At 36.1% G+C, this 20,343-nt stretch overlaps 1 protein-coding gene across 1 annotated transcript; it reads right to left on the reverse strand.

Annotated features, from left to right (window-relative positions):
* Positions 1-9,683: 9,683 nt before the first annotated feature.
* On the reverse strand, positions 9,684-19,390 carry LOC110702648 (T-complex protein 1 subunit alpha). The gene is made up of 17 exons (XM_021880398.1): positions 19,138-19,390; positions 18,966-19,030; positions 17,878-17,967; positions 17,709-17,795; positions 17,487-17,546; positions 17,316-17,366; positions 16,915-17,010; positions 15,726-15,791; positions 15,386-15,603; positions 14,236-14,332; positions 13,872-13,958; positions 13,304-13,438; positions 13,081-13,185; positions 11,813-11,941; positions 11,627-11,730; positions 10,773-10,863; positions 9,684-10,157 (listed from the first exon to the last, which is right to left on the reverse strand). Exons 1-17 carry the CDS (start codon positions 19,196-19,198, stop codon positions 10,074-10,076), a joined length of 1,626 nt encoding a protein of 541 aa, XP_021736090.1. The 5' UTR covers positions 19,199-19,390; the 3' UTR covers positions 9,684-10,073.
* Positions 19,391-20,343: the final 953 nt, after the last annotated feature.

Raw genomic sequence — 20,343 nt, forward strand, 5'->3', positions numbered from 1 at the left:
AACATAGCTTTGAAAATATATTCCATTTGAATTTTTAAATTTTGGGTTTTCAACGGATATTAGGCTATTTAGTTATTTACGAGTTGTTAACAATAGTTAATAATATAATTTAATTGAAATTTCTTAATAAAATATGAAAACTATGCACTTTCAGGAATTGTATTTTGATATTTAATTAAAAATTAGTTAGGAAAAATGAGGAAGTTATTTTCTTTTAGTACGCGTTAAAAGTCTATAATTCAATTCTTATTTTAAAATTGTGCATCGCACGGGATTAATCTTGTATGATTAGTTAATACTACATCCGTTTCTTTTTAGTTAACACGTATTCATTTTTAGGAGGTTTTTTTCTTAGTTGACACGTTTCCTTTTGAGGTAATTTTTTTACCTTGCATTTACAAGTTACCCCACTTGTTTTTCATTCTCTCTCACTCTCTCTCCTCTCCTTAATATATGTGTCTAAATCAAACGCGTCAACTAAATGAAAACGGAGGAAGTAGTTATTAGTTTATTACCGCAAAAAAAAAATAGAGAAATGCTAGAGGAATAGTGTACAAAAGAAAATTATACACCACTAATAAAAGTTAAGTTTGCCAAGTAAGCAAGCCCATTAAATAACAGTCATAGAGGGAATCTGAAATTTTAGAGGGGAAAGGTGAGAGGGAAATAATTTGGTTTTTACCACACAATTACACTTTATTTGAATAGGAGGAAATGAAAGGAAAAGAAGAGAAGAGAAATGAAAGGATCAAATTCTCTTATTTAGGTAAAAGATTGGAGGAAAATTGGAGGGAAAATGGAACTCACCTCCCCCTCCCTTTCTTTTCCCTTCCCTTCCTCCATTTTCCCTCCCTTCTTTTTGTTAGGATTAGTGTGGAGATAGATAAATACATGGAGACATAAGGAGATTGCATAGAAGCTGCCTTATTGTTAAGGTTCGACCAAACTTGTGAAAAGTTCGGTCGAACCCGGTTTTAAGTCAGTAGGTGCACCAGTTTACATTTCTAGAGGAGGAGTGACCAAACCCAAGGAGGTTCGACCGAACCACCCCAGGTTCGACCGAACTCTGGGTAGGTTCGGCCGAACCTCCCTGCTCCCTATTTCGTCGCTTCGTTTTCGGCTTGTGCGATTTGCTTTAATCTTAGCCGTTGGATTGTATTTTCTACCTAGACTATATATACCTTTTCTAAGCCTCTTTGTTGATTATTCACAAACATTTAAACACATAGAGAGGTTTTGAGAGGGTTTGTGAGGAGCATTTGAATTCTATACAATTCATGCTTGTAATTCTTGAGTTCATTCATCATCAATATTACTCCATAGTGCAAGGGTGGGTTTTTTCTCCCGGTTCTCGGGTTTTCCCACGGTAACATTGTCTTCCTTTTACTTGCTTTAATTCCTTCAAAGTTGTTCTTGATTGTTATGCTTGTTTGTTCATTGCTATTGTGGGTTGATTGCAAGTTAGTTGAACACTTTAATCCTTACAATTGGTACCAGAGCCAAGGTTGAATCTTTGGTGTTTTGATGATTTAGGGTTTGTGTTAAACTTGAAATTGTGATTGAGTTTCAAAGTTTGGAACTTTAGGTGTTCAAAGTTTGAGTCTTGGGTGTCAAGTTGCATTCTTTGTTGTTGAAAACCTATTGTGAACTTTGTGTGTTTGATTTGCAATGGAAGAAGGCAAGTTGAGAATTGAGAAGTTTGATGGGAAGGATTTTGGGTTTTGGAAGATGCAAATAGAGGACTATTTGTATCAAAAGAACCTATATTTGCCCCTTACTAGTAAACCATCGGGTATGAAGGAAGAGGAGTGGAAAGTATTGGATAGACAAGCCCTTGGAGTGATTAGATTGACATTGGCTAAGAGTGTTGCTTACAATGTCAAAGATGTGACAACGACGGTTGGTGTGATCAAAGCATTGTCCAATATGTATGAGAAGCCATCGGCTATGAACAAGGTGTTCTTGATGTGTCGTTTGTTTGAAATTGAGATGAATGATAGTGGTTCCGCCCCCGAACATATAAATGAATTCAATTCAATAATCTCTCAACTAGCTTCGGTTGATATTAAGTTTGATGATGAAGTGAGGGCCTTGATCTTGTTGTCATCGTTGCCTAGAAGTTGGGATACCGTTGTAGCCGCCATTAGCAACTCTTCCGGAAAGTCGAAGTTGAAGTGTGATGATGTGAGGGACTTAATCTTGAGTGAGAGCTTGAGAAGGAAGAACTCGGGTGAGTCATCGGGTGGTGCTTATTCTAGTGAAGGTAGGGGACGTGGAAGACAACAAAGAGGTGCTCAAAGAGGAAGATCGAAGTCTAGAGGGAGGAGTAAGTCGAAAGGGAAGGTGAACATTGTGTGTTGGGGTTGTGGTGTGAAAGGGCATACTAAGAGGGAATGTCCTAATCCCAAGAAGAAGGGTGGTTCAAACCACAAGAACCACGATGATGCTAGTTCATCGGTTAGCTTGGCATCAAGCGATGAAATCGGTGATGCATTGATCTTGAGTGTTGATAGTCCCATTGAGTCTTGGATCCTTGATTCGGGAGCTTCATTTCATTCTTCTCCATGTAAGGAGATTTTCCAAAACTTCAAGAGTGGCAAGTTTGGAAAGGTGTACCTTGCGGATGATGAACCGTTGGAAATTTTGGGGAAGGGAGATGTCATGATCAAGACCTCAAGTGGGAGCTCATGGAAAATTGAAGATGTTAGGTACATACCTAAGCTAAGGAAAAATTTGATTTCGGTGGGTCAACTAGACTCAAGCGGTTATAGAACCATGTTTGGTGAGGGTACTTGGAAGGTGTCAAAAGGAGCTATGGTGGTGGCTAGGGGCACGAAGACCGGTACTTTGTACACTACCTTAGGGTGTACAAGCATGATTGCTACAACCGCAAATGATGAGACTAAGCTATGGCATACTCGGCTTGGTCACATGAGTGAGAAAGGGATGAAATTGCTAGCTTCAAAGGGTAAGTTGTCGGGGTTGAAATCAATCGACATGAAATTTTGTGAGACATGTGTTTTTGGGAAACAAAAGAAGGTGTCTTTCACATAAACCAAACGGTCCTTGAAGAAGGAGAAGCTAGAACTTGTGTACACGGATGTTTGGGGCCCATACCCCATCAAGTCCCTTGGTGGTTCTCACTATTTTGTCACTTTCATTGATGATTCAACCCGGAAAGTATGGGTATATTTCATGAAGCACAAGTCGGAAGTGAATGAGAAGTTCAAGACTTGGAAGGCGGAGGTTGAAAATGTTTCGGGCAAGAAGATTAAGGAAATCAAGTCCGACAATGGAGGAGAGTATGAGTTGGAAGCTTACAAAAACATTTGTAAGGAGCATGGCATTGTTTTGGAGAGGACCATTCCCGGTAAACCTCGCCAAAACGGGGTAGCGGAACGGATGAATAGGACCTTACTTGAAAGGGCGAGGTGTATGAGGTTGTTTGCGGGCCTTCCAAAATGTTTTTGGGCGGATGCCGTTAGTACCGCGGCTTACTTGATAAACCGTGGACCTTCGGTACCTTTGGAATTCAAGATACCGGAGGAGGAGTGGAGTGGTAAGGAGGTGTCCTACACTCACTTGAAAACCTTTGGTTGTGTGGCCTATTTGCAATCCGAAAAGAGAGACAAGCTAGACCCAAAAGCCATCAAATGTTACTTCATCGGGTATGGATGTGAGAAATATGGTTATAGATTGTGGGATCCTAAGAATCGAAAGATTGTTAGGCATTGTGACATCACTTTTGATGAGAGCTCTTTGTACAAAGACAACTTTGGTGGGAAATCCGTTGAGAAAGAATCAATTGAAGATGAGCGGGAATTTGTTGAGCTAGATGGTAAGGTTAGAAGTGATAAGGAAGTTGAACAGGTAGAAGTTGAGGTGCAAATTCAACAAGCATCTCCTCAACATGGTGCTCATGTTCCGGTGGATTCGGATTCAAGTGATTCGGATGATGATGATCACTTGGAAACGGATGAGCGAGTAGTTATGGGTGAGCCCGTTGTGGTTCATGGAGAGCCATCTACACCACCAACGGTGAGGAGATCATCAAGAACAATCAAGCCACCACACCGATATTCTCCATCCTTGCATTATTTGTTGTTGACGGATTCCGGTGAGCCGGAATGTTATAAAGAGGCAATGGGCATGGGTGACTCGTTGAAGTGGGAGCAAGCAATGGAAGATGAGATGTCTTCATTGGAGAAAAACAACACTTGGGTGCTGGTTGAGTTGCCTAAGGGCAAGAGAGCACTTTTGTGCAAGTGGATCTTTCGAAAGAAAGAAGAACCGGATGGTACAATTCGGTACAAGGCAAGACTTGTGGTGAAAGGTTTTTCACAAAAGGAGGGCATTGATTATCATGAGATCTTTGCTCCGGTTGTGAAGCTAACCACTATAAGGATCTTGTTGGCTATAGTGGTTTCGGAGGACTTATTTCTTGAGCAAATGGATGTAAAAACCGCGTTTTTACACGGTGATTTGGAGGAGGAAATCTACATGAAGCAACCGGAAGGGTTTCAAGTTCCGGGTCAAGAGAACTTGGTGTGCAAGCTTAAACGGAGTCTATATGGGTTGAAACAAGCTCCTAGACAATGGTACAAGAAGTTTGACAATTTCATGCTAGGCAATGGTTTCGTGAGAGCGGAAGGTGACCATTGTTGCTACTTTCAAAGGTATGACAATGGCTATATCTACTTGCTTTTGTATGTTGATGATATGTTGATTGCGGGAACTAGTATGGAAATTGTCAATGACTTGAAAAAGAAGTTGTCAAGAAGATTTGAGATGAAAGACTTGGGTGAGGCCAAGCAAATACTTGGCATGAGAATTTCTAGGGATAGCTCAACGGGTGTGTTGAAGTTATCTCAAGAGGAGTATGTCAAGAAGGTGCTTAAAAGATTTAACATGATTGATGCAAAGCCTCGAAGCTCACCTCTTTCAAGTGAGCTCAAGTTGACTAAGGAGGATTGCCCAAAGACAAGGGAAGAGAAGGACAAAATGGCCATTGTTCCTTATGCTTCGGCCGTTGGTAGCATGATGTATGCTATGATTTGCACGAGGCCCGACATTGCTCACGCAGTGGGAGTTGTGAGTAGGTTCATGTCAAATCCGGGTGAGAGACATTGGGAAGCCGTGAAGTGGCTATTGAGGTATTTGTTGGGTACTTCAAGTATGGCTCTTTGCTTTAGGAGAAATGGAGTTGTTTTGGAAGGTTTTGTTGATGCCGATTTTGGAGGATGTTATGATTCAAGCAAAAGCACTTCGGGGTATGTGTATACTATTGGTGGTACGGCCATTAGTTGGATGAGAAAGCTCCAAAAGTGTGTCTCTATGTCTACGACGGAAGCCGAGTATGTGGCTATGTCGGAAGCGGGAAAGGAGATGGAATGGTTGAAGGGTTTCCTTGAAGAAATGGGCATGAAACAAGATGTTTGTGCGTTGTATAGTGAAAGCCAAAGTGCGGTTCAATTGGCTAAGAATCCTATGTTTCATTATCGCACTAAACACATCAAGAGGCGTTATCACTATACTAGGAGTTTGGTGAAGGATGGCACGATGTGTTTGAGGAAGATTGCCGGTTCAAAGAATCCGGCGGATATGCTCACTAAAGCTGTTTCTAGTGACAAATTGAGGTTGTGTAGGACCTCAATTGGACTCCATCATTAATTTGAAGGAGTGTTGTGCTATGGTGAAATTGTTTTGATGAATGTATTAAGTGTTCTTGAGGAAGGAGTGTGTATGTGGTAGTCTATGGTGCATGTTTGATCCTATCTCCAAGTGGGAGATTGTTAGGATTAGTGTGGAGATAGATAAATACATGGAGACATAAGGAGATTGCATAGAAGCTGCCTTATTGTTAAGGTTCGACCAAACTTGTGAAAAGTTCGGTCGAACCCGGTTTTAAGTCAGTAGGTGCACCAGTTTACATTTCTAGAGGAGGAGTGACCAAACCCAAGGAGGTTCGACCGAACCACCCCAGGTTCGACCGAACTCTGGGTAGGTTCGGCCGAACCTCCCTGCTCCCTATTTCGTCGCTTCGTTTTCGGCTTGTGCGATTTGCTTTAATCTTAGCCGTTGGATTGTATTTTCTACCTAGAATATATATACCTTTTCTAAGCCTCTTTGTTGATTATTCACAAACATTTAAACACATAGAGAGGTTTTGAGAGGGTTTGTGAGGAGCATTTGAATTCTATACAATTCATGCTTGTAATTCTTGAGTTCATTCATCATCAATATTACTCCATAGTGCAAGGGTGGGTTTTTTCTCCCGGTTCTCGGGTTTTCCCACGGTAACATTGTCTTCCTTTTACTTGCTTTAATTCCTTCAAAGTTGTTCTTGATTGTTATGCTTGTTTGTTCATTGCTATTGTGGGTTGATTGCAAGTTAGTTGAACACTTTAATCCTTACACTTTTCTTTCCTCTTTGCTATCCAAACAAAGCGTTAGGCTTAACAGCAGGAATGCTTTTGGATGGGCGTCAGATGTTTTGAGAAACGTGTAAGAATTAAGTGAGAAGGAAGTTTTCAAGACCTCCATTATCAGATACGGAGTAGCTATTAGAATTGGTTGGAGCTTTAAATACAGAAAAATGGTGAAGTTCGTAACTCAATCTAGCATTCTATGGTTCAACTAATACTGCAAAACTACGGAGTAAGATATGGATGAAACCATAGCATTTGAAGAAGTAATTAGGGGTTTGATATTGTACTGCATTTATTCTTAATGGCCTTTTGGTTTCTACTAGTAATTGTTGGTCATTCAATTTGCTCACAATCTTTTGACGAGCAGTCAATTCAATTAATAGGATTATTGTATTTGCATAAATTAGATTGGAGCAGAAGCATTAGTTCAAGTATTGTACAATGCTGGTTTTGTTGGATCCTATCATGCTCAAGGTGTTTCTTTTATTGATTTAGTTCTTGAAGTCACAAGGAAGCATGTGTTGCGATTGCTTACAAGGTGTTCGACAAAATGCCTCTATAAATTTTATTTTATCGATAATGTTTCTCATATTTTACCATAAATTTTTAGTTGATACCAAAATTATTAACTTGATACCAAATTTTATCAATAATGTTTCTCATACGATACCAAAATTTTTGAGAGCTATGATGGTGGACAGGCAAAATGCTTTTGTTGATGTTCGTTGGAACTTGCTGGAGGTGGATGTAGTTGGGTGTTGTGGTGCGGAAATATTTAGTTAGATTAGGAACTAAATTGTTTTTTTTTTTTTTTAAATTAGGAACTAAATAAATACATTCACAACAGAATAATTAGTCGATGGAATCTTTAGATTTTTTTTTTTTTTGTTGTTGTTGTTGTTGTTTAGGGAGCCACAAGGGCGGGGGTGAGAATCAATCCCAAAATCTCTTGGAATCGAGAGGGAATCTTTAGATTATTAGTTGATTGTTTAAAATCCCTATCAATCCCTTATGAATGAGCCTAATTTGTGATTTCATCCTTTAAGTTCATGTTCTCTTTACCTAATTTTTGCTGATGTGAAATAATTTTTACTAATTTAAAATTTATTTTATTAAACACAGAAATTTTTACTTAAATAATTTTACTGATTTCTAATTATATTTGTTCTTTAAAGTCACTGATTTTAACTGATTAAAAAAATATATATTAAATTGAATTTATTTTTACAAAACTAAAATTATTTTTAGTGGATATTTTTCTAAGGTGAAGAGAACAGTTCCATAACTAATATCATAGACTTCATATGTTATATATAATCATGTTAGATTGTTCTTATATTCTATAATTGCCATTGATTTTAATGGATAGTCAAACACTTTAATTATAGGATCATTTTTATTTGCAATAAAGACGTCGTTGGTGTTAGCCTTAATCTCCTTTTTTAATTAGTATCATTTCGAATCTATTTGAACCCTCCATTGATTTATTGTAACCATTGATGAATTGTTAGTATCGATAACACTTTAAATTTGTATTGATGAATCAATTGTTCAAATGTCATATCATGATCTTACGCTTCAAATTTTGTTTTTTTTTTTTTTTAAAAAAAGGTACTATTATCAATCTCTTGCAGTAACAAAAGTAAATATTTCAATTTCAACCATTATTAACTCTAACCTACAAAGAATGTGAAGTGGATCAACATATTTCAATAACATATAAAGAGTAACTAGTGTATGGCTCAAACGATGCCTCTAATTATTGCGCGCTAATTTGTACTTGTTTCATTCAATATCAACTACGTGCAATATTAAAGAAAATGAGAGTGAGTGATAGTTTAAGTGGTTAGAGCTTTCATCCAGATTCCAGGAAATCTTAGGATCGATTCTCTTTAACACCTTATAAATTCCCTTCTTACTCCAAAGCCACACAGTGGAAAACTAACTTTCGAAAACTCAAATATATAAAAGGTTTAATAAAACAAATCAAACTTTAAAACCAACTTACATTAAATCAATAACTTGAAACTATTAAAGGCCCTTTAAAAACCAAACTAAAATATCAAAACAATAATTATATGTTAGTGTCTACAATTACATAGATAATTCAATACACTAAATAATAAATAGTGAAATATATAACCCTCTTCGCTCAATCCTATCATGCTTGATGTGCTCCTTCTACTTGTACTTCATTAGTTCAACCTCACTACTCGCCATATAAAATGGGTCATAGTAGGGTCAATTCAAAGAAAAGCCAAACACAACAAAGTACGAATCAGCAAAAGCTGAGTACATATGCACCAATAGGAAAAATCACACTAACATGAATATCCTAGCAATAGGAATTAATAATTAAATAAACAAAAATATTATTGCCATACAACACAAGTCAACTTACCTTTGACTCATGACTCTACTTAATTTATTAATATATAGTTTTGGTCTTTTGGATAACGCATCGAACGGGTTTCCATCCTAAAAAAATAGCACATTAATATATTGAGCTTCCAATTAGGGAGCTACCCCAATTGACACCTACTATGTCACACTTGGTGACGAAATTTCAGCATATTAATAATAAAAGAAAGTACAGCGTCCTGTACCCGTGTAAAAGTTATGGTTAAATATAAAACCCCATAAGTCCTCCCTTACACTTTACGTGATTTACCAATTCAACTTGTGATGACTCAAACCAATCAATCAAGAATAAACATAATAACAATCAATACTTACTTCCAATTCATTATTGAATTAATTAGTGAGCAGATACTATTAATTAAAATTCCTTCTCTATTATTGTGCACAAAATTGTACGATTACTACCTTGGTGCATAAAATGCACTAATAACTTCCTTGACTCAATCTCAACTATGTGAGTGAGTAATAAAATAGTTTCTTGGCTCGGCCTCAACTTATGTTGGTGAGTAAATAAATAAACTTTCTTTGACTCAACTCCAGTAATAAATAGGTGAGAATAAAATCATAAATCATACTCAGTATAATATAACTTTAATTCTTTTCAATAAACATAAGCCTTCATAATTAAATACATGTCTTCTTGATAATGAATGATGTGTTCCCGTCAAAAAAAAAATAAAATAGTGAATGATGTATTCGATTTTGTATAACAATTATGCCATTGGAATACATCATCATAACAGTACGGCTCAAGAGTTTAGCTCAATTAGCAAGTTAAGTGTTGACGAACTCAATAGTGGTAATGTACCTTGCGCAATAATAACACAGGTTGAGTTGAAGATAACAAAGTTGACATCAATTAGTGATTTAAAAAAACATCAAACAACAAATTAATGCAAAAATATTACTGTTACAAGCCTTTGCATCTTTCTGATATAAGATACAATATGTTCTGAATTCTAATAATTTAGATCCAGGCATTACCACAGCTACATTCTGCCAAATCATGAACTAAATTTTCATAGAGCCAACAAAGCAACACAAATCCAAGATCAACTTTCTATCTCAACACGCACAAAATTCGAGGCAGGTAAACGTAAACACGCCTGCCAACCATCATTATCACAGTCCATGATGCCAAATCTAGATATTCAGTACAAGCAACGCCCAAAACTGTAGTCGCCCACGGTGTTGATTCTACTCTTCCCATCTAACATTTCCTACTTATTCATCGTTCTGGTTCTCATCCTTGGCAAGCCTGATCATGTCATCTATTCTAAGAATAGTAATAGCTGCTTCCGTTGCAAACTGGAAAACAAAACATACCAATCGAATTCAATGTGCCATCAGACAGTGACTCGCAAACACACAAATAACACAGACCTTAAATATATAAATAAATAAAATTAATTATAATAGCTGGATATTGATATGAGTTATTAATTCAATTTTGTAGTTTTAACTACTACCTTTATAGTTTTCAAAAAAATAAAAAATAAAACTACTACCTTTATACATGTTCCATACTATCCTTCCCTTGTACTAATATCAATGCATATTACTAACAATAATTTGGTACTTTAAACTATCGTATAAAATAACAGATCAGTGTGAAACTGTGAATTGTTAATACCCTTACGGCCACAGAAAAAGTTTGTACTTAGTTTTTAATTGGTGCTTTTAAACATTTCCTTAACTTATTTCTCTCCCATTATCACACCAAAAATGTCCTAGCTTTTTTTTGGGAGTTATCTCAGAAGAGAGAAACAGGGTATTTGATATTTAGCACATCCTAAGATCATGTGCAAATGCTGGAAATGACAGATATTGAGGAACAGAGGGAGTATGATTTTACAATAATCCTAAACAATTACATTTAATAAGATTAGGATACACAAATAAATGTTGGGTTATAATTCTTACCTGGATAATCTTGACTTTGCTCATTGCTGGCTCAATGACTCCAGCTTCAAGGTTGTTACGTACGGTGCCCTGGTATAGGTCCAATCCCATGCTGCAAACAACAGATTAAATGGAGTGAGACAACAGAATTAAGGACAGTAAATTAGAATTTATTAGTCAACATATTGCAATATTGCAAGATAAAATATAGTTTAAATACAACAGGCATCAATCCTAAAGCAACACCACCAAATACACCAAAGAACAAACCCATGGATGATTAAAATAAATAAATGAAGTTTTTTTTATAGAAAAAACAAAAAAAAAAGCTTAGCATCTTCTAAAGTCATAAATGAAAACTGAAGAAATTTCATCATACTACTGACTTCTGATTCATAGTTAAGATATCTTCATTAAAAATTACAGCCAAATAATCATATGTTAGCTTTCACTAAAATATTGGCTAACTTTGACCATCGGACAGTCAAACCACATTGCTAAGATTCTAGTTAGGTAATAAACGAAATGCCACTAGAATGCACCGCCTTTAGCCAATCATTTCAAATGGCCAAACTAAGGATTGCAACTTTCTAAACCAAGACCCGCACAACAAACCTACAGGAATATTTATTAAAAAAAATATAAATAAATAATAAATAAAAATGAAGGATTCAGTTGATGCCCCTACAACCCTACTAAAAGGAAACTGAATTGATTTACAGTAAAGTGCATAGATAGCAACCAAGCAGGTCAACATAAATGTTATGAGCACCACAGAATCTTAGCCAAAATAGTGAAAATACTCAACTACCTTTGGTTAAAATATGGAGAAATACAAAAGTAAAGAAACACCATCAGCGACAAGTAATCATTACCTGGACAAATGTTGTTTGTCAGCTTTGGTCTGTGCAGCATGATGGTAAGCCCGCAGCTTAGCAACCAGCTCAGTTGAATCCTTAGCAGCGTTCACAGCAAGAACCTGCCAAGATCAACCATGCAATTGAAGCTTACAGATCATAAAAGGCTCAAGGTTTTCAAAATTAAAGAAAATAATACAACACCTTAGGAATAATTAGCAAGGCTTCAGCAAATTCAGCAATTGCCAACTGCTCCCTTGATCCTAATGTGGTAGCTAGGTACTCCAAGTACACAGATAACGCAGCCTCAACAGCCCCTCCACCAGCTACTACCTGAATCATAGAATACGAAAGGAGTATCAATATTTGGTCTTTTCCCTTAGGGAAGAGAAATGGGATATTTAAAGTACAGTTTGTCTACATTCAACACTTGAGCAAAATTCCATCTACAACCCACACAACTCGTTGACAATAAAATAAACACATGGTAAATCATGTTTAAAAACGACCATGCCTCAATAACTACTAACTCAAAAAAATAGGATACAATTAACCTGCTAACAACTATTTTGAAGTAATTACTTCAACTACTGCAGTGTGAAAACATTGAACTTTTCTCACAGAAAACATAGCAATTTTGTGAAACTTCCGTAAAAGTAAATGTAGTAGCTGTAGCCTCCGAAATCAGAGGATTTTGTGAGAAAATAATAAATCTACATACGAACTTTTGTAGAAATCCAAGCCTCAAGGTCAGCTAGGATCTTCGTATTTGAGTTTTTAACTTCAATTATTAAGAACTCTCAAAGAGTTACCCCCCCCCCCCTTTATGTTGAGGCAATTTTTACTAAATTAATCTCGCTCCTGAAATATATGACATTCTTGATCCTTCCCTTAACTAGTCTTCTAGGCTGGAATCATAAATGGGTTGTCTCCTCTAGTCCTCTTTTATCTGTTTTAATGGAACGGAGTATTCAAAATTAGGATGATAGTGAGTCAAGAAAACAACAGCTACCTGCCAATGATACTATTCTAGATATCAGCAAAGAGGCAGGTCACTAATGACTCATATGGAAGAATATCCAAATCCAAGAGGCTAATATTCATCTGCTATACTTACAGTAATGCACATTTGACGCACAGGCTGAAATAAATATCAAAGATGACATGAATTCTTTTGACAACAAAAAAAAAAAACATTAGAATAACAAGATGCAGCAGGCAAAGAGCAGGTCCAAAATAATGAACTAATTGTGTTCTAAGTGAAGTCATATATGTTCCATCCTTAACCAAATAATTTTATGCTAGAATTGCAAGAACTCCATATTACAAAACAGACAGCATACTAAGAAACAAAACCCGTAAAGATCAAATCTACTCCAGAGATATGGTCACCAAAAAAGTTCATTAAACTATGGACTCTTATAGCCATTAAATCTGGGTTCTGAAGTCAGAAGTGGCAGATCAAGACTTACCGCATTTGACTCAAGGGTTCTCTTAACAATACATAAAGCATCATGCAAGGCTCTTTCCATCTCATCAAGCATATAATCATTTGCGCCCCTGAGAACCAAAGAAACCTGATACAGAAAAGGAATAAACTAATCTTAAATGACAGGTATCATATGCTGCAATTTCTCATAATTAGAAGTCAAATTATAAGAACACAAAAAAATAAATGTAATTCAGTTTACTCACCGCACTAGTTGTTTTGGGTCCCTTAATCATGATGACATCATCATCTGCAACATGTTCCTCCACTACTTCTTCTGCTTGTCCAAGAAATGATGGTTCAAAAGTTTCCTCACCTTCCATATCAGCAAAAGTGGAAACCTGAAGCCATAGGCAGAAAATTGATAAGATGAATATTCCTAATGACAAACCAAAACCCAAAATTTCAATATTATAGTGCATCAGTGCATCATACGGACAAAAGAATACAACAAACCCCAAAAGAGAAGCAATCCCAAGGTTATGGAACCCATTTCAATTAAAATGCATGTTTTATGTCACATTCAATATCAGCTGACAACTAATCATATTTCATTCATTTAATAAACCAGAAGCCCATAAATAAGTTTATTTAATCAATACCTTTTACAAACAGAATGACGATATTATAGAAGCAAAATAGGAACAAACAGAAAGAGTAAGAAAAAGCCTCAATATATAACACGGAAAGCTATGTTGACACCTAGATAGCTTGCCTTGTAACAGAAACCAATGAAGAGAGCTAAGAGTATGGTCATTCTATACAGTGACGTACCAGTGTTGCTCCGGTGGCCTTGGCTACATGGCGCATATCATCCTTCCGTACACGTCTAACAGCAATTGCACCAGCCTCTACAAAATACTGGGAAAAAAAAGATAAAAAAAAATCAATAACTGACAGCCATTAAAATAAGCAAATGGTTATAATAATAGTTTAACTTCACAGATTACATTAAAAAAAATATGGCTTAAAGAATCAGGAGTTTCAAAACAATCCCATACTAACAACCCACCCATTCAAGATATCAACACACATTTATCAATGCAGGACATGTAGAGTACAAACCAGTGACAATGATAGTCAGGGTAGAGAGAAGCGACAACAGAAAAACTTCAGTAATTGAGGAAAATAATAATACCTTAAGTGCCATATCATCAATGCCTTTGGTGGTTAGAATAACATTAGCACCAGCTTTTAATAGTTTTTCAATTCGCTCTTTGGTCACATCTGCTTCCCTATAGAGAAAAAAAAAAGGGTCATACCACAAGTCCACAATCAAGCTTGAAGACCATCATTAATCACATCATGTAACAATCAACTGTGTAATGACGAAAAAAATATAAATAGTAGAATATTTAACAACAAAAATGAAGTCAATTTCAGAATTGTTAATGATGTCAGTATAAATGTCTTCAATGTTTTGTCTCCACAAAAGGTTAACCTTTTTCAAGAAGCATACTTAGATCATGCAAATTTTTGGATAATAGCACAGTAGCAATATCAAACATTGACATTCCAGAAGTCCTGGCAGCAAAGGATGTAGTTGGTGACACTAAATAGCTACATGAGGCCATTGGTTTGGTTCTTCCATAGAAAATTGCTGCATTACTGGATTGTGGAACAAAGTATGTATATGTGTAGGAAGGTGACAAGCATACAAAAATTCACTTATTAAAAAGAAATTAAAAAAAAAATAAAAAGCTTTTTTTTTTGTGCGAGAGTATTAAGGAGCTTCAGAATGGTAAAATCTGCTGGGTCATCATAATAGTTTGGAAAAATACATTGGCAATTTTTCCAAGTGAACTGAAAAGGTTTGTTAAGACAAGCCTAAATAAAAGCTCTACTCAGTTTTTGCCGTGGTCTTCTACAAGTATAGCTAAAAATCCTCAAGATTTATGTATTTTAGCTTAAACATTCAGTTCTTATTCCTTATACTTACTAATACAAATAAAGTTTGCAATAAAAGCATTCCTGGAAAAATAATTAGATACATTGATTTCAGATTCAATTTAAAAAAATGTGGTTGTTAAATTCAAATGCTAAGTACTTTAGGCATAACAAGAAAGACCTATACTTTAACTTGGCTGCTTGTTTGATTTTCCTATATAGCAAACAAATGGTGATGTTCACAAAGGCCTTTTTAGTTCATAACTTTTGAAACTTCATAACACTTGATCAAAAGAAAACTGATGACTACAATATCCAATAATGCAAGTATTATACAGATAAATTGAATATACACTGTGCTGGCAGCTAAAGTATGTCAAGCACCTATATTAACAAAATACCTTTGTCGGATTTTCTCAAGTTCTCTTGGGTCATTGACTAACACCTGAACACCTAATTGCATTTTTGTTTTCTGGAGATTAAAATCAAGACAGGCAATTTTTGCTGGAGACACACGGGTGGGCATTCCTTGAGCAGCACGACCTGTGTTAAGAGCATATCCTCTCAACAAATAACTTTCCTTTGCACTTTTTCCATGAGCTTTCAAAAGGTTGATGCTCTAGATCATGAGAAGCAAGTAGCATATCAGAACTGAAGAATATTGACACAGCTATATGCAGTAGAAAAAAAAAAAGGCTTTTAGAACAAGAAAGACGTTGAGTTAGCAAAAGATAAACAAACCTTGATAGGATACTTTACTTCACCACGTGCATTCGTCATTTTTACTGACTGTACTGCATCTACTACCTACTCCATGCATTATCAAAAATCAATACATACATCATGCCAGAGACTTCAAAAAACAATACACCTGCAACTAAATTACTTATATAAAGAAATCAATCATTGCTAGAGAAAAGTTGTCAACCATTAAGGAAAAACATATAGCGACTCATCAGGTGACATTTCATCCTCTCCTCTCCCTCACAAGATAATAAAACCATTTATACTAGGAAGGGGACAAACAGCCTCCCATAAAATAAATAATACTAATACTGTATTTTTTTTCTTAATGTTGTTTAATTTCAAAAATTGTGCCATATTGTCTCACCAACTATGAGGGAGTTTTTTTTTTCATTGCAGATTTGAAAATCTATACTGGTTGATAATATCTGCAGGAAAAGATACTTTGCCATTAAATACAAAGCATGGCATAGAAGTAGGAAAAAAGCAGAACTAGTAGTAGTAATTAATTTGATGTTAAAATCTGTATTGATATTATATTTTGGATGCTGTTTTGGTATTTAGTTGATGATAAATTGATAACCTTTTTTTCCCAATCAAAAGATGAATAAATTGGTTTTCAAACTAAATGCATGCAGATGGCCATGAGCTTAGCCAAGAAACTGTCTACAGAGTAGAGATGCCTACGGTAAATCTATACATAGCCATCAGCAAAGCTGAGGTCATAGAACGAAAGATCCAGGGGTATAATCATAGAAACTGAAGATGTAAATCTCACACAAAGAAGGGGAATAAAGATGGACAAGCACCCAAAGCATTATACATTTTAGAGCTATTATCAAGATCAATTTACAATTTAGAGCTATTATCAAAATATCGCCAAATGCAGTTGAAACATCAAGGTACTTCAAGATTTCCATAGCCTAACATATCATTCAGCCAAAATATAACTTCATCTTATAATATAACGGCTGCATAAGATGACATAAACAAGACGAGCAGACAGCACATCTGTAAAGCTCATATCAAACTTCTTATTAGACAAATGGCTAGGTCAAGTTTGAGGGTTTGACTGTTTTGAGTCCAACAACATCAAGGACATGTAAGTTTGGCATGTTAACTCTTTCATAAATATTAAACCAATCCCATGACGGATCATTATCCATAGAAATAACAGGTAGCATACCAGGCCTGCAAAGAAGTCACTATCTGCTGCTATTAGCTTTGATGACATGCTTGTCTTTGCACAATTTACCAGTGAATCTTTGCCGAGCTTTTCAACCTTCATAAAAGATAAATTAAATTAGAATAATCATGAGCAATATTAAACAAGTAGTAACAGGATCCACACATCACAACAACAACAAAATTGCACTGAGGCAAGGTTTAAAGATGTTCAATTTTACTAAACCACGCCCTAATTGTACACACAACTAACCACCTAATTTTAACAATACAGAAATGAGTTATTACAGAGAAAGAGAGCTAGAGACCTCCAAAAACAAAGAAATTAAAAAGGTGATTTCAATCTCAAAATGGCAATGTAAGAAAGCCACATCATCTGAATAGTTATCAGGAGGCAAATACCTTCACTGCAAGTTTCTCATCAACATATTTGCATGCTTCCCTCATTGCAAGCTGAGAAAGAATGAGACAATAAGGGACACATTAAAAATTCATACTTTACGGATAGAGCATTTATGACCAGAAAAATTGCAATCTGAACATCAAACAACAGGAGATTGATAAGATACTGACCCTAAATCCACTTATTATAGATGTTGGATGAATCTTATTCCTCACCAAATCATTCGCCCTCTGCAGTAATAAACAAGCATATAAAACTCGATGAATCTTTCATCATGGAAAAATCAAGAGTGTATCACACTTATGTATTAAAAATAAAAAAATAAAAAAAAAATATATTGAAGTTAGGCATTGCAACAGGTAGAATAAAAGCTGTTACTAGCTCCAACTCACCTTAAGCAACTCTGCAGCGAAAATAACCACGGAAGTTGTTCCATCTCCAACTTCTTTGTCTTGGAGTTCAGCTAACTCCACAAGTACCTAAAAGCAAATGGAGAAAGCTATGACTAATGTCGTACTAACAAAGGAAAAAAAAACTATAGAATTAAGAGCTTTCATGTACCTTAGCAGCAGGATGCTCAACTTCCAACATCTTGAGGATGGTAGCACCATCATTTGTTATTGTAACATCTCCAATATCATCAACCAACATCTACATTAAGATTACTAACATTAGAGATCCAGTGATTTCTGTAATATTAAAGCTTACTTAGGGGGGGAACAGCAATTATGAAAGGAAAGATACTTGTCGGATGTAAAGCAAACATCTTTTTAAAGGTTAAAGTATATCCACTAAAATTCTAATGTTTACAGGTACATTGCTTTCACCCTTCTGGCTACAATATGAAAATCACTGCAAATCGACAAAGTTAGATGTTGCATACTTTTAGTATCTTCAGCTTTTAAAGGGATGGTGCTAACACTATAAGGCGCCATAGTCTGCCTATTTACCACAATGCAAAAACAGCTAAGCATTATCTTTCTTCTTTCCTTAAAATGCCATCAAAGGCTGTTCGTATAATACCTTACTAAAAGAAAATTTCAATAACAAGTAGATGTATACTTCAAACTAAAAACAAATAAGTTCATTAAACTTCCAATTAAACTTAGCACTACTTTCCTTAAACACACGTCACAAATAAGTGCAAACAACAAACTGTATTAATGCCACATTGATCAATGTTTCATCTTGCCGCTCACCGTACATGTTCATTTACTTCACTTTTCTGTTTTACTTCATCCCTAAACACAACCCTACCTCAAAATTTTTCCATTCACTTCATCTCACAATCACCCATGTCATTAAAGCTTCAATTGATACAAACCACGCCTTCTGCTCATTATACAAATCTTCCTAATACAAACCATTTATACAACCTAAACCTAAACCTGAACCTAAAACAATTTCCAACACTACCCAATAAGGTAAACACAAGACATAAGTAGCAGAAAAAACAAAACGAAGATTGAATCACATACTAAGAAAATAACAAAAAGCTGAACATTTGAGCAAAATACAGCACAAAATCAAATCAGGTTACGAAATCTAAATTTAAAAATGAAGTAAAACCCTTAAATCAAAGTAAAATTCAAAAGAAACCCACTTAAATTAAACCCTAAAAAAGAGAAATAGGCGCAAAAAGATCAAACCTTGTCGAGACCAACAGGGCCAAGTGAGGATTTAACGATATTGGCGATTGCTTGACATGCAACCACTGCACACCATAAAAACACAACACACAAACAAGAGAAATACCCAGAATCAGAAACTGAAAGAAATGCAAAGAATTAGGGCTAAAAACAATAAAAATGAGAATTAAACCGTTTTGAGTGCGAACATCTTGGCCAGATTGGCGGTCACCCAATATATCAGGGGCCGGCATTGTTAATGATTGGGATTACGAGAAAAGTGTAGGATTGAAATGGGGGTTTTCAGGAAGAACGCGAAGATCAGTAGTTGAGAGTGATGAACAGAGGTTTGCCGCAGAGAGAGGAGAGAGGGAAGAACTGCGGCTACTCTGATTATTTTGGTTGGGTTAGATTTTGAAAAAAGAGATGTCTTCGTCGAGAATGTTCAAGCAAAAGCCCAATCAAAAATAGGGGTTATGTTTTGAGAGTCGATTAAATGCAATAAGCCAATAACTCAATAATTCAAGTTTTGGGGTAATTTAATTTTGGAAAAATTGACAGGAATATTATGATCTTTAACCGGTCCGTCATAAATAAAATCACTTTTTGATAATCTCCCAATAAAACCACATTTGCACATGATCTTCCAAAAATAGGGTGAAACCGGTTGGTAACTGTTTTGAGTGTTTTTGTCCCTCGGGAGAGTTACAACACGAAGACTGGTCCGGGGTGAGCTGTACCTGCAAAACAAACGGAGACACCAGTTGGGTGGTGCTCCGCCTCCGACGCACAAGTTAGAAACTTGAAGGGAGAAAAAGGTGCGGAAATTTAGGTAGGGATCTGCTCAGATTCCAAGCTCAGGATGTCTCTATCAAAGAGTAAATGTGTAATAAATGATAAAACGTGCCCTCAAAAAGAGGGACATCTCCCTATTTATAGGGTCTTTGGGATTTGTGCCCCTGATTAGGTCACTGTACCCTAATCAGTGGTGGGTTGCGCTGCTTTGCGGCTTTCTCGGGATTTGGGCCTGAAGGTCGCCCTTTTTTCCCTTATTTTCTGGAGTGACACGTGTCAAGCAGAGATTGGTCCACTTTGGGCCATCCTGAGGCTGACATGTGTCATCCTCTGATTGGACCACGTGGCGGGGTAAAATTACCCTAAACATTTGCCCCTCACAGATGTGACGTGGCACACCACGTGGCATCTGTGACATGTGCCACGCTCCGATTGGTGGTAATTTTACCATTAAAGAGTAACTGTTCACCTTCCGGGTAAATTACGGAAATGCCCTCGTATTTACCCTCTATATATAGCCGTTTACCCTCATAATTTTGGTACGTTTACAAAAAATTTTCTAGAGAGAACTTTGAGAGAGCAGAAGTCATCCGTTTGAGTCAGG

The sequence above is a fragment of the Chenopodium quinoa genome, unplaced genomic scaffold (assembly GCF_001683475.1).
Source record: "Chenopodium quinoa cultivar QQ74 unplaced genomic scaffold, ASM168347v1, whole genome shotgun sequence".
Classification (NCBI taxonomy): domain Eukaryota; kingdom Viridiplantae; phylum Streptophyta; class Magnoliopsida; order Caryophyllales; family Amaranthaceae; genus Chenopodium; species Chenopodium quinoa.